This window comes from Hyaena hyaena, unplaced genomic scaffold (genome assembly GCF_003009895.1).
Source record: "Hyaena hyaena isolate Hyena2069 unplaced genomic scaffold, ASM300989v1 scaffold_367, whole genome shotgun sequence".
Lineage (NCBI taxonomy): Eukaryota > Metazoa > Chordata > Mammalia > Carnivora > Hyaenidae > Hyaena > Hyaena hyaena.
In genome coordinates, this window is record NW_024081002.1 from 1,523,037 (window position 1) to 1,535,954 (window position 12,918).

General features: G+C 49.8%; 1 protein-coding gene across 8 annotated transcripts in view; it reads left to right on the top strand.

Moving 5' to 3' along the window:
- TACC2 (transforming acidic coiled-coil containing protein 2) overlaps positions 1 to 12,918 on the top strand; it is a 202,951-nt gene that overhangs the window by 183,158 nt on the left and 6,875 nt on the right. For all 8 annotated transcript variants that reach the window (XM_039250488.1, XM_039250483.1, XM_039250481.1 and 5 more), the window contains 3 exons: positions 2,986 to 3,129; positions 3,589 to 3,665; positions 8,267 to 8,310. In XM_039250488.1, coding sequence (XP_039106419.1) covers positions 2,986 to 3,129; positions 3,589 to 3,665; positions 8,267 to 8,310 — 265 coding nt within the window. The remainder of the gene's footprint in view (positions 1 to 2,985; positions 3,130 to 3,588; positions 3,666 to 8,266; positions 8,311 to 12,918) is intronic.

Consider the following 12,918-nt stretch of genomic DNA (forward strand, 5'->3'; position numbering starts at 1 on the left):
GCCTCCCGTGGGAGTGGGTGAGGGCACACACCCAGTGTCATCCCGAGCTCCAGAGCTGCCTGCGGTCAAATTTGGATGCAGCAGCCCCAACAAGAGGCCCCACCTGACACCACATGGCCTGGACACCCCCCCAAGCGTCCCAACCTGTGCCCCCTCTCCATGACCTTGACCTAGCTTGCCACGGGCTCCCAGCCTGACCTACACTCCTGGCCCCCACCCTGTGCACGCCCCTCCCACAGCCTGGACAGGGAGATCCCACCTTGCTTCCCGTGAGGCCTGGAGACAGGGAACTGGCCATAAGGGGGGCTGTGAGCCTGGGGGTGTGGCAGACCTTGAGGCCAGAAGGGCCCCAGGCTCGAGCTCTGCTGGTCTGATGGTGGCAGTGCCCCAGAGGGTCCAATCAGGGACCAAGATCTGAGTGAGTGGCTTGAGGGCTTGGATGTTGGCTCCAAAGGCTCATTCATGCTTTTTCTTCTGAGTCGGGGCCATTTCACAGTTTTACCCTGTGATTCTCCTGGCTTTGGGGATTCTTCTCTAAAGCAGCAGTGAGTGGGGGCTTCGGTGAGACGAACAAAGCTTAATCTAAGCCTGATGTTAAAATATCAGCAAGAAACAAACCTATTTCAGTTAGAAATAATTCTTGGTTGTAAGAGAAAAACAGGGTGTGTACCTTGGATTTCATTAACATGCAGAGACTCCAGGCAGTAATTCAAATGGATTCTGAAGTCATCTGTTCCTTTATTGAAAACACCAGGTGGCCAGGATGAAAGGTGGCAGAGAATCACTGGATGTGGTGCTATTGTGTTTACTGAGAAAGCTCATTAATTTATTTATTTTTCATTCCCTTCCAAAGGACTCGGGCAGCTCTAAGAACATCACTTCCTGAAGTGGTCAGATTTCATTTCTGCCCCGTATGATAAAGTTAGTTTTAAGTTCATTTCCCCTCACACTTCAGAGAGCTGGCTTATTTCGAGTCAGAACTGAATCTCATTCTGGAAAACCTTTTGGCCAAATCACTTAGATCTGCCATTTTTTCATCTTCCAGAGGACCTGGATGAGTGGATGGTGTCTAGGATCCTTCCGTTTTGAAATTTTATTCTAGTTTTTTTTCTTTTCAAAGAACCCTTTTCCTTAAAAAGTGACAGAACAGTTGTTTTTTTTTTTTAATTCTGTTCAGAATCTTGTGTTGGTGAATTTTCTCCATAAATACAAACAGAGTCTCATTGTCTAGGTATAGCAGTCTATTTACTTCCTTTACTATTTACTTTACATATGAAAAGTTTCCCATATGGCAAGTAGAGCCTCGAAAACATTTCAAACAGCAGAGATCAACCCATACACAGGCAAGGCTCCGGAGCTCTGGTCTGGTGGCCCTCTGTCTTCTGAGAGATCAGCCTGCCAGCTCCTGGGTTTTGGTCCAGTGTCCTGCACTGGAGCTTCTTTAGGGACCTCAGGATGGAAAGATCGTGGCATCCCATTTGACACGAGAGTATATCTCCAGGGTCTGGTAGAACAGGGGACCGTGTGCTCCCCTCTCTGAGTGGAGTGATCATCCGGGGGTCCCACTGCAGAGGGAACCCAACTACTCAAGACCGGGCAGGGGTGGTGAAACCCAAGCCCACTTGTAGGACACCCAAAACCATGTCATTCACTGTGCATGCATACGACTAACAGGCCTTAACTCCGTCATCTCCAGTCCTATCCATTAAATTTCTGCTGGAGTTTTTCTAAGTTATTGTTCATTTTTTCTGATGCTCTAGTTGGGGGGGTAAGCATGCCTGTTCTTGGGATGGAAGATAGAGAACCTTCAGGTGCGCCCCCATGCCCCCCACCATTGAGTCTTTAACCTCATCCGCTTCCGCTTACAAGAGCAGCCCTCCCTGTACTTTCTGCACATCGCTCTCTACGGCACCAGGTGTTGTGTTTCCTGCCCACGTCTCATAAATTCCCCTAGGAACCGGCAGCCCCCCCCTCCCCCCGACTGGCATGCCACCATTACTCCACCTCAAATTGGACTCTAGTCACCAGGGGTGGCGGTCTGCCTGGACAGCCATGATAGTGCGGAGGCTAATGCATAGGACTGCGAGTGTGCTTGGTTTGGTCTCTCTGGCAGTAGAACTAGACCACCAGCCGGGCTGCGCTGGCTGGCTGACCACGCTCCTAACACCGCGTTTCAAGTGTGTTGGAAATGGCTGAGTTTTTTGTGCAAAGGGAGGAAGAGTCACCGGGGTCCTCTCCTCCCTCCCAGGAGGCTAGTGACTGCCCTGTCCAGTCGAGCCAGTGTCGGTTGCCGGAGAGGGCAGAGAATCCCAACCATCTGTTGAGGGTCTTACCAGGAAATGGGGGTGTTGTCATTGATCTGGTTTTCAGTTTTGCCATTGAAACGGCAGCCTTAAGGCGACATAACTGCAAAGTAACCCTTACCTTGGGGCGCCTAGAAACTGGCTGTCGAAGGTGACGTTGTTTCATAGCCACAGTCAGCCCTGAGCTTTGTGTGAGCATATCCTTCCAAACGGGGCTGAGCGAATGTTCCCCAAATTGGAATGCAGACAGTCTTACAAAACTGATCAGATCTGCAGTTATTCAAAACTAGGCGAACGGAGATTAGAATTCAACATCGTTCACCATCCGGCTTTTATTTTGGAAGCGGAGCCTGCTGGAGAACGGCCTTGGTTCTTAAGCTCGATGCCTAAATGCCTCTGCGTCTGATAAATGGCGGTGATAAGCAGGCTCCAGACGGGCCTGACTCCAGAAGCGGGGAGCTGGGGCAGCCTCTGGCATTAGCCCCTTTGTCTGCCTGTGCAGGTGCAAAATGATCGATCTCTGTAGATTGTATCCAGCCTGTCCCCACTCATCCATCTGAGCATTTTCTCATATTTTTGATGTTCTTTGTTCCAAAACCATTCATAAGAGAATGAATGCAAATCCTCTGTCATATGAGTAATATTAACTTTTTTTTTTTTTTAATTAAAAACCATTCCACAGAGAGAAGCTGGTCACCCAGCAGATGTCCCCATCTCTAAAACAGCCTTGTACTCCCGCATCGGGACGGCCGAGGTGGACAAGCCCGCAGGACTTTTATTCCAGCAGCCTGACCTGGACTCCGCGCTCCGGATCGCCAGAGCAGAGGTACGTGGCACGTGTGTGGCTCGGAGGAGGGTGGCTCTGCTTGCACCGGGAAAAGCTCTGGTTTCTGCCGCATGTAAATAAATATATTTACACCCGTGGTTCACAAAGCCAGCATCTTTGGACCCAGACTTTTTTCTGCAACCACCGTGGTCAGAGGCGGGTACCAGACCAGGCTTTGATCTTCCCGGACACTATTGTTTAATGAGCCTCTGTGGCCATGTTTGATTTATAACAAAAAGCACATGGCTTTTAGTTGCTCCCTGGTGGGCATTGCGGAAGTCTGATATCTGACGTATTTCTTCTGTCTCGCGCTCGGGGAAGTTCTCTGAATCCGATTATTGTTTGGTGTGGGAAGTTCTAATTCTGCATTTATTCAGCGTTTCCTTCTTGGTGTGCGAATCGCTCGGATCCGAATTCGCTCCTCCAGAGCTCACCGTTCTCTTTTCTCCCTGATGCCAGATCATAACCAAGGAGAGCGAGGTCTCGGAGTGGAAGGCTAAATACGAAGAAAGCAGGCGGGAGGTGATGGAAATGAGGTCAGTGGTGGTGCCCTCTGGCCCCTGGGGCATCGCCCACCTGCGGTCTCGTAGCAGCTGGAGCTGCCGTGGCCCACGAACCAGGTCCTCCCAAGACGTACCTGTTCTTTGTGACAAGGTTTATATTTTCACCAAAGTATTTCTAATAATGTTACTCTTATTGAAATATCATGCACCTGAGCTAAGTATTGCAGACAAATAAATACACGTGCAAATGAAAAGCAAATCTCCTTCCCACTCAGCCTCTAAGTCCACTCCCCTCAGGTCGCTGCTATCCACCACTTTTGGTATATCCTTCCAAGAATTTTCCATTTCTTTCTGTTTTTTTTTCCTGAAGTTTATTTATTTTGAGAGAGAGAGAGCATGAGCAGGGGAGGAGCGGGGTGCGGGGGTAGAATCTCAAGCAAGCTGTCAGCGCAGAGGACAACATAGGGCTCGATCGCACAAACTGTGAGATCATTACCTGAGGTGGAATCAAGAGTCAGGTGCTTAGCCAGCCGAGACACTCAGGCTCCCCTCTTTTTTTTTTTTTTTTTTTAATTTAGAGGGCGGGGGAGAGAAGGGCAGAGGGAGAGAGAATCCCCCAAAGCAGGGCTCCATCCCATGACCCTGGGATCATGATCTGAGCCAAAATCAAAAGTTGGACACTCAACCAACTGAGCCACCCAGGCGCCCCAAGAATTTTCCATTTCTTTTTTCTTTTAATTTTCTAATGTTTATTTATTTTTGAGAGAGAAAGAAACAGAGCACAAGCAGGGGAGGGGCAGAGAGAGAGGGAGATGCAGAATCAGAAGTGGGCTCCAGACTCTGAGCTGTCAGCACAGAGCCCTATGCGGGGCTCGAACTCCCAAACTGTGAGACCATGACCTGAGCCGAAGTCGGACGCTCAACTGACTAAGCCACCCAGGCGCCCCTAGGATTTTCCATGTCTGATTGCAAATGTGTGAATGTGTCTATACAGACTCTGTTTTTCCTCCAAAGCGGAGAGTGGAACTGTACATTAGCCTATATTCTGTTTTAACTTTGTAAATCTTGGACAGATTTTTATACAACTTGACCTTATCGTTTAACAGGTTTAATGGTCCATGTATGGTTCTAACAAAGTGAACTTCCCCAGTCTCAGTGGATAAGCAGTTGGGTTATCTCCAGAATTTTGTCTTGAGTGATTTATCTCTCCATTTGCTGCGTTTGTATTAGAAGTATAACAGCCACCACATCTTAAGTGCCTCCCATGGGCCATGAGCTGTGTTTTTGGCCAGAGGCACACAGTCTCTGTTTCTCCCCACGGCCCTCAAGAAGTGATCGTCCGCTCCATCTGACAGTGGAAGGCTCAGAGAGGCTAGGTGACTTGCCCAAGGTCCTGGAGCTTCTGGGCAGAAGGACGTGAATTTGATTCTACCTTTCTGATTGCAAAACCCCAACTCTTTCCATGGTACCCAGGGGCCTGCCTCTCTTACTGTCATGTCTGATGCACCTTTTTGCCCTTCATTTTTCTTCATGATTCATCATCATCTTAGACACTAAGAAACCACCTCTTGGGGTAGAACTTGCCCTTGGGATATGATCTTAAAAATTGTATCGCCAAGTGGCGTTTTTAAGAAACTTGGGCCCACACCATGGCCCCGGGCTTCCTAGGTTAGTGAGCTCTGTACTGGGGGGGGTGACCCCCCCCCCCGCCCCCGCTCCTGGGCCTGAGAACCGCTCCTGGGGGCAGAGTTCACCTTTCCACACCCCTGCCTTTCTTCAGGACAAGCTGAACTTGACACATGTGTTTTCCAGTTGCAAGGGAAGAGATGAATTCAAGCACGATCATTTTTAACAAGACAGAAGATCTGGTGCTATGTTGAAACTCCTTAACAGGCTTGCTTCATTTTCAAGTCTCAAAGTTCAGGAGTCAGGGAATAGATGAATTTTTAAAAATTGGTTCAAGAATTAGTTCATTTATAGTGCACATGATTTGCAATAGCAGCTGCTGGTTAATTATCAGAATCGGCTACGTTCCTGGCTACTGTTTTGTTTTTTTTTAATTTTTCTAACGTTTATTTATTCTTGAGAGACAGAGCATGAGTGGGGGAGGGGCAGAGAGAGGGAGACACAGAATCTGAAGCAGGCTCCAGGCTCTGAGCTGTCAGCACAGAGCCCAATGCGGGGCTCAAACTCATGGACCACGAGATCATGACCTGAGCTCAAGTCGGACGCTTAACCGACTGAGCCACCCAGGTAGCCCCTGGCTACTGTTTAAGTAGCAAGTTATTTAGGTAATCGTATCCCCTATTTTCTAGGTCAAATAGTATCTTCCGGAAAATTCTCCTGGTACTTCCTTCTTCCTACTGATGCTTTCTGTGACCACTTCTGGAGGTTAATCCTAGTGTGCTGTTTCACAGGCTCACACTGAGGCCCTGTGGTGGTGTCATTTGAAAATTTCTTTCTCTCTCTCTCTCTTTTTCAATAGGGGAATAGAGGAGGGGACAGCATGGCTTTCATTTTTTGCCTGCCCTGAAAATGAAAGCAGGGCATGCTGGGAAGGTTAGAAGCCCCATCCCTGATTTGTTTTGCATCCCAGGGAGAAGCTGTTCCTCTGGGTTCGGCAGGGAGTGCTGTTTACCAACCAGTGTGGCAGGATTTGAGTCGCCCGCTGGTGCAGCTGCTCTCGTGTTTGAAGGCCCAAATGTCCACCCTCTGGAACCAGACCAGACCAGGGGAAGCTCACACTCTGCTTCCTAGCTGCTCTGGGGTCTGTTCCTGAACTCTCTAGGCTGACTTTCCTCGTCTGTGATAAAGGGAGAACCACAGCACCTCGAGGCAGCAAGGCATAAAGGCTCCAGAGTCCGACGTCTGAATTCGAATCCAAGCTCTGCCACTTGATAGCCCTGGGATTCCGGGAAAGTTCCTGCCTGGCCCTGTGCCCTCAGTAGCCCCATCAGCACTTCAGGGGACAATCAGGGCACCGCTCCTTGAGGTCACTGTGAGGAGGAGACACAAATATAGCAGCACCGAAGCAGCTTCGGGCCCCTGGTGTCCCTGCACCTCTGGAAGAACGCATCCCCCACCTGCTGTGGTCCAGTGATGGGTCCCGGTCAGGCAGCCTCATGGGTCCATCTTGGTTTTATGATTCAGGGGTACAAGGAGGTATTGTTTAATTACAGAAAATGTAGAGTGCTTCTGAATCAGTAGGATTCAGAAAGAACCCAAGTGGGCTCATGTCGTGGTCGCCTTTATTTGCTGCGGGTTGGCTTTGGTTGAGGCACTGTCCTTGCGGCCAAGGTCAAGAATCCAGGGACAGACACCCAGCAGGTGTGACGCCTTTAGACTTTGCAGAATGCCTTCTGCTTTCACTGGTCTTTTGACCTCATTCAGTTCTCCCACGGCCCTGAAAGTCAGGGTGCAGGATAATCCTCACCATAGCAGGGAGTCAGCTGAGCCCCCACTGTCTGTGACCGACTTGTGTGAGTCACACAGCTGGGAGAGGCGGGGCCAGCTGTGATCAGGGGTCCTGGATCTGGTAGCGGTTGGCGCCTCTTGGGTCCCTTGTGGAGAAGAACTATTGGATAATGTAGGTGAAACTCTCAAGTCTTCTTCCAGAAGGTTGACTTTGAAGAGAGGGCGTCTTCACTCCTGGGTCCTTCCCGTTGGGGGTAGCAGTGAGGCCATCTTACAAGCAGGGGATCTTCGTGCTTTTGTATAGCTAAGGTTTGTTGAGGCCCTCTAAGAAGTGCTACATCCCTCATTCCCCCACCCCATCGTCCGTGACCAAGTAGTGGCCCCTGGGCCTTGAGGAGCTTCTGCTGATGTACTGTGATGCCAGATGTGTGAGATGTTTTGGAAGATTCAGATAAAATGTCGTGACGTTCAGGGGAGAAATCAGGGAAAGCTTCCTGGAGGACATAGCACTTGAATTGGACCTTGAGAAGCAGAGAAGACTATGAGAGGTGGAAATAGAGAGGGGAGGTGAACAACACAGGCAGGGTCATGGTGGTGAGAAATCCCAGACCAGCAAAAACTCACGTGTTCTTATTGAACCACCATGGCGGGGAAGGAGGTAAGATTGATGAAAGGGATCAGGCTCAGGTTATGGAAGGCTTTGATTGTCAGGCTGAAGGGTTGGCCTTAACTTTTTTTCTCAGTGTGCAGTAGGGATACTTCAAAGGTTTTGCCCAGGGGCATGGTGCGTTCAGAGTCATGCCCTAGGAAAACGAACCTATTTAGGTATGTAGGAAGAGGGGCGAGGTTGGAGGTGAGCCGAGAGGTGTGACCCAACTCTGACAAATAAGACTTGTCCTCTAGGGGGCGCCTGGGTGGCTCTGTCTGTTAAGTATCTGACTCTCAGTTTCAGCTCAGGTCGGGGTCTCACAGGTTCGTGAGTTCTAGCCCCGCATTGGGCTCTACACTAAGAATGCAGCACCTTCTTGGGACTCTGCCTCTCTCTGCCCCTACCTCACTTGCACTCTCTCTCTCTCTCCTTCTTGCTCTCAAAATAAGTAAATAAACTTTAAGGAAAAAAACTAAGACTTGGTCAGGCTTCCATCTAGCTCATGGACCCTAGTGTCAATTAGAAACCATTCAGTTATCATGATTGCAGCATGTTTTTACTTCTCTTACAGGAAAATAGTGGCTGAGTATGAGAAGACCATCGCTCAGATGATAGGTAGGTGTCTTGACTGGTGGGCTCAAGCCTCCCTGGGGCTTCTGAACCATGGGGAGGGCTTTGAAGTTAGATGCTCAAGAGTGTGTTCACCTTTGGCCCCTCTTAGAGCATGAAGTCCTTCAGGGAGGACCGATTTTAGTCTGTGTGCTGCGGAAGTGAGCACTCTTCACCGAGGCACCGGAGCATCCCAGAATGTGAGCCTGGGGGCTTCCTGGAAACACCTGCTAGAATGTTCCTTAGAATCATTCAGGCCTGTGAGAAGCCGTGGCAGTTACATCAACGGCCACCATTAGTCCAGGACTTGTTCACTTCATGCGGAGAGAGATTTGGGCTGGTTCCTAGGGTGTTTGGGGGATTTGTTTGCTCACGAGAGAGACTAAGAATCAAATCCCTCAACTCTAACCTAGACTCGAGGGACAAAATACTCAGCCTTTACACAGGGTTCTAGGGCAAGGATGGTGGCATGTATTGCGGTCCAGCCACCTGTCCCCCTCCCCACTCTCCCCTGCACATTACCTGATCTCACTGAGATGGCCATTGACTCAGAATCCACCTTAGCACAGCGTCCCTGGCGGCCAGTCCTGACACTGCTTTGGCCTCCAAAGCGCTGAGCTCTAGACCACCTGGCTCTTATAAAAAAAAAAAAATAAGAATAAGAATAATGAGAAAGGATTTTGCAGAAGTGCTAAGCCCGTTTTTACACTAATGGTCACTATTCAAAAATGAGGTTATGACTTGGCAGGGGTGGGGGGTGGAGATTTTTGTGTATCTATTTATTTTATTTGCTTAGGTCCATGATACCGGTTTAAAAAAAAATCTTTTACTCCTAAGGACAGATGGAGTAAAAGCCCCAGCTCACCACACACCAGTTTCTGTATTGAAGCTGGACACTGGGTTAACAGATGATGCCTCTCTCTCAAACGTTTGGATCTGAGTTACACCACCACACCTCTAGCCTGTCGCAAAGATAAATAAGAGAGCAGCCTTGGGAATGGTGAAGAGGCCGACAATTGAGTGCTTTCTATTTGAAGGAGCTTTAATCTTGATTTATTAGAATAGAGGCCATTTCTCCCAGATCACGGGGAAAGTCTATTTAAGTGTTTCTAAGGATCAGCTCATGGCATATGCTTTCTATCAAACGAACCTCTTTATTAAATAGGTATAAGAGTTTATGAATACATATGGATGAGATAAAAAAAAAAAAAACCCAAAACTCTTGGACCTAAAGCTGCCTGTAAAAGTGGTCAGGAAGGATTTATGTCTTCCAATATGTGATGTTTGGCACGCTGAGCACAGCCTTTTGGCCTCCTGGAATCTTAGGTTGTGAAAATGTCACTCAGACCTACCGTGGCGCATCTGGAAATATCCTTCTGCATCTCAGAGTCCTATATTTTGGCTCTTGGCGATGATGCTTGGGCCCATGTTGAAATGGGGGTAAAAGGCCACGAGCCTCTGCCCCTGAGAGAAGGCTGCCCAGAGCCGTTTGCTAGCACTCAGCTGCCTATTTTTGATATAAGTAGACATTCATTCCCTCTTAAAAACTGAAGAGTAAGGATCTCTCTCCCTGACATAAGTGGCCCGTCCCTGCTGGACAGAAAGATTATTCAGCCCTGATTTCCTTGCAGCTTATTTGCCGGTGAGAGTAGTTCAAAGAACATTTCAATTCTAGGCAAGTTGAGTGGGTGGAGCTCAGTCTGCAGGGGTTAAGGCTACGCACCCCCTCCCCCGGGGACACCTGGTATGTTTGGCCAGAGGGTCCCTCTCTTCAAGAGCTGTGATCTCACCCCTCTGAGCATTTTCCTGTTTGGGGCTGTTTGAGCGCTGCCAGCGGCTGGCTCCGTGAGCCCTCTCCAGCGTTTCTAGCTGCAGGCTGCACTGTCACCCAGGGCTGTTGTGACAGTGCGTGTCCCCTCCTGGTGCCCCGTCCTCGGGCACCAGCCTTGTTCATCAGCTGGCACGTCTGTGGCTGTCACCGGTCAGTCACTACTGCAGGGCATTGGTGAGGGCCACTGCAGATTTCCAGGTCCTGTGTCCTTGTAGACGGCGGCGTGGGGCTAAGGCACAGCCGGGACCCACCTTCGCTGCGGGTGGGACCTGCCTCCTTTCTGGGCAGGCTGCGAGTCCCCGTATGAGGAAACATACCAGCCTCCCATCTCTCTTCTTCTCCTTTGCATCCATGTAACCTGCGTCCCTGGTGGGAGGGAAAACTCAAGCTCCAAGAGCTTGGCAGTTCGGGACAGAAGGAACATTAGTAGGGACAGAAGGAACATTTGAAGTCAAAACTTCACCCCCGCTACGCTAGCCCCTCCTGGCGGCAGCCCGGCTCTCTGGCTTCCGTGTCCCCTCGCAAATGTTCCACGCCAGCGTGACATCTGTCCTGCCGTCATCGTCCGTTCTCGTCCCGTGTTTCTAGAGAGAATACACTCTCGAGTTCAGATACTGAATATTTAGGATTCAGAACAAAAAGAGACCTCTGTGCTTTCTGCATTCAGGTTGTTGCAATTGATTTTTTTTTCTGCTTTCCTAACAACTGCCCTGATTATCTGTTTTGCTTCCATTTTCTGTTGCTTCTTGCCCTTTGCTTGCAAAACAAACAGGCAAGCCTGGTAAGTAAATGCTTCTTCACCTAATTTGACACCTGCCCATTGCAACTTGTGTTTGTTTGTTTGTTTCTGTTTTTGTTACTTTTGCTCTTGTGTGTTTGCCGCATTCCCCTGCCCCCCCACCCACCCAAAAAACATGGTTTAACAATGTTTTGCCTGGAAAAAAAAAACAACAACAACAGAAAAATCTCCAGGGGCATTGTTTTGTTGTCGAGTCTAGAGCCTTTTGAGTTTGGGGCTGATTTCCTGACGTGAAGAACCGGACTGCATTTGTAATTTACAAAAAGATTTGTGATGCATTCTCACCTCCTCCGTCTCCTGGGAACCGGGAAATTTCTATTTTTACAAGCATTTATGGGGAGGGCAGGAAACCTGAGGCAAGCTAAGTCTCAGATCCAGGAAATCAAATGGATTCTGTTTGATAAATGGCTTCTTACAAGCCGAGTGAAATGCATACGTGGCCTCAGAGCCGCCCAGAATGTGCATTGTACCGTGTGCTGAGGGCTAAGGAAGCGGCTTAAACATAGTAAAAACAAGCGTTTGGTTACTGGTGAAACCGTGAAGCATCTGTTTTTTGAGGAGTCTGGGTGTAGCAAGATTGCTAGCGGTTCTTTCCTCGCTGTATGTTAGAAGCTGCCCCTTCGTGAGTGATAGATGCGCCATCATGCCAGTTTGGGGGTGCCCATGATGCTGTTGGGGATGAGTCACTGATCCTGGGTTCTTCCTACGAGTCAAAGGCTTTATATACATTTTCATTTATTCTTCCCCCAAATGCCGTGAGTTAAGTACTATGAGCCCCTCTTTCAGCTCAGAAGGCTGAGACTCCCAGAGGTTAAAAACCCTGCCCAAGGTGAAGGAGAGAGCCAGAGTCTGGTGAGAGTCAGAGCCAGGACGGAACCTGGGCAGTCACAGCCTGGCACCTGGGTCCTTCCTCTCTGCCCCGGCAACTGGGGGGTCTCTGGAGGCAGGGGTGGAGGTACATCAGACATCTTCGGGCCTGTGGCTCTCCAAGCGTGGCCCCTGGACTGGCCGCCTCAGCATCATCAGGGAACTTGTCACAGATGCAGACTCTCGGCCCCACCTCCCAGATCAGAACTCCCTGGGTGGGGTGCCGCCGTCTGTGTTTAAACAAGCCTCCGCTGATTCAGGCGCATGTTCGCGTGTGACAACCCTTCATTTTGGAAACGAGGCCCTGAGCTCCAGAGAGTCGGGATGTTTGAGCACGTTTATATCACAGCTGAAGCTGAAACCCAGGATGCGTGCACCCGCCCCGGTTCTGGGCTCTTTCCTCCACGGCACACGGCCACAATGTGCCTAACTTCAGGAGATAGGACGATGCCCATCCGTCAGGAACCTAAGGGAAAAAACCTGAAGCAGCACCCTTCTGCTTTTTTTTTTTTTTTTTTTTAGTTTTTACTTAAATTCCAGTTAGTTAAATACAGTGCAATCAATATTAGCTTCAGGTGTGCAAACACTTGCGCACAGCACCTTCGCTCATTACAAGTGCACTCCTGAATCCCAGCACCCCCTGCTTTTAAGGGAGCTTCCTCCTTCCAGGTCTGTTGCTAACAGGCCGGTGGAGAGAGATGGTTATGAGCTTGGCTTGAGGTTTGGATTGCCAGGTTCTACTCATTCATTCACAGCGTGGAGGTGTTGAGGCACCCGGAGAACCAGGCTCTGTGCTAGGCACTGGGATAAATATGTGGATAAAACAAGACTCAAGAGCCTGCCCTCGGGCAGCGTGCACTCTAGGCAACAGACAGCTGGCGTACACCCGTGTGCGTGCACGTCTGACTGCTGCTGGGAAGAGAATGGACTGGAAAGGAGGGAGAAGGCGTTTCCCGCAGGTGCTCAGGAAGGCGCCTCTGGGGAGGTGGCCTGTGTGAAGGACCCGAGTGAGTGGGGAGTCCTGGAGTGTCTGGGGCCATGGCTCTGGGACAGGACCGCCTGGGGTGTGCCGGCCACTGCAGCTGGAGCAGAGGGGACAGAGTTTGGATTTTACTCC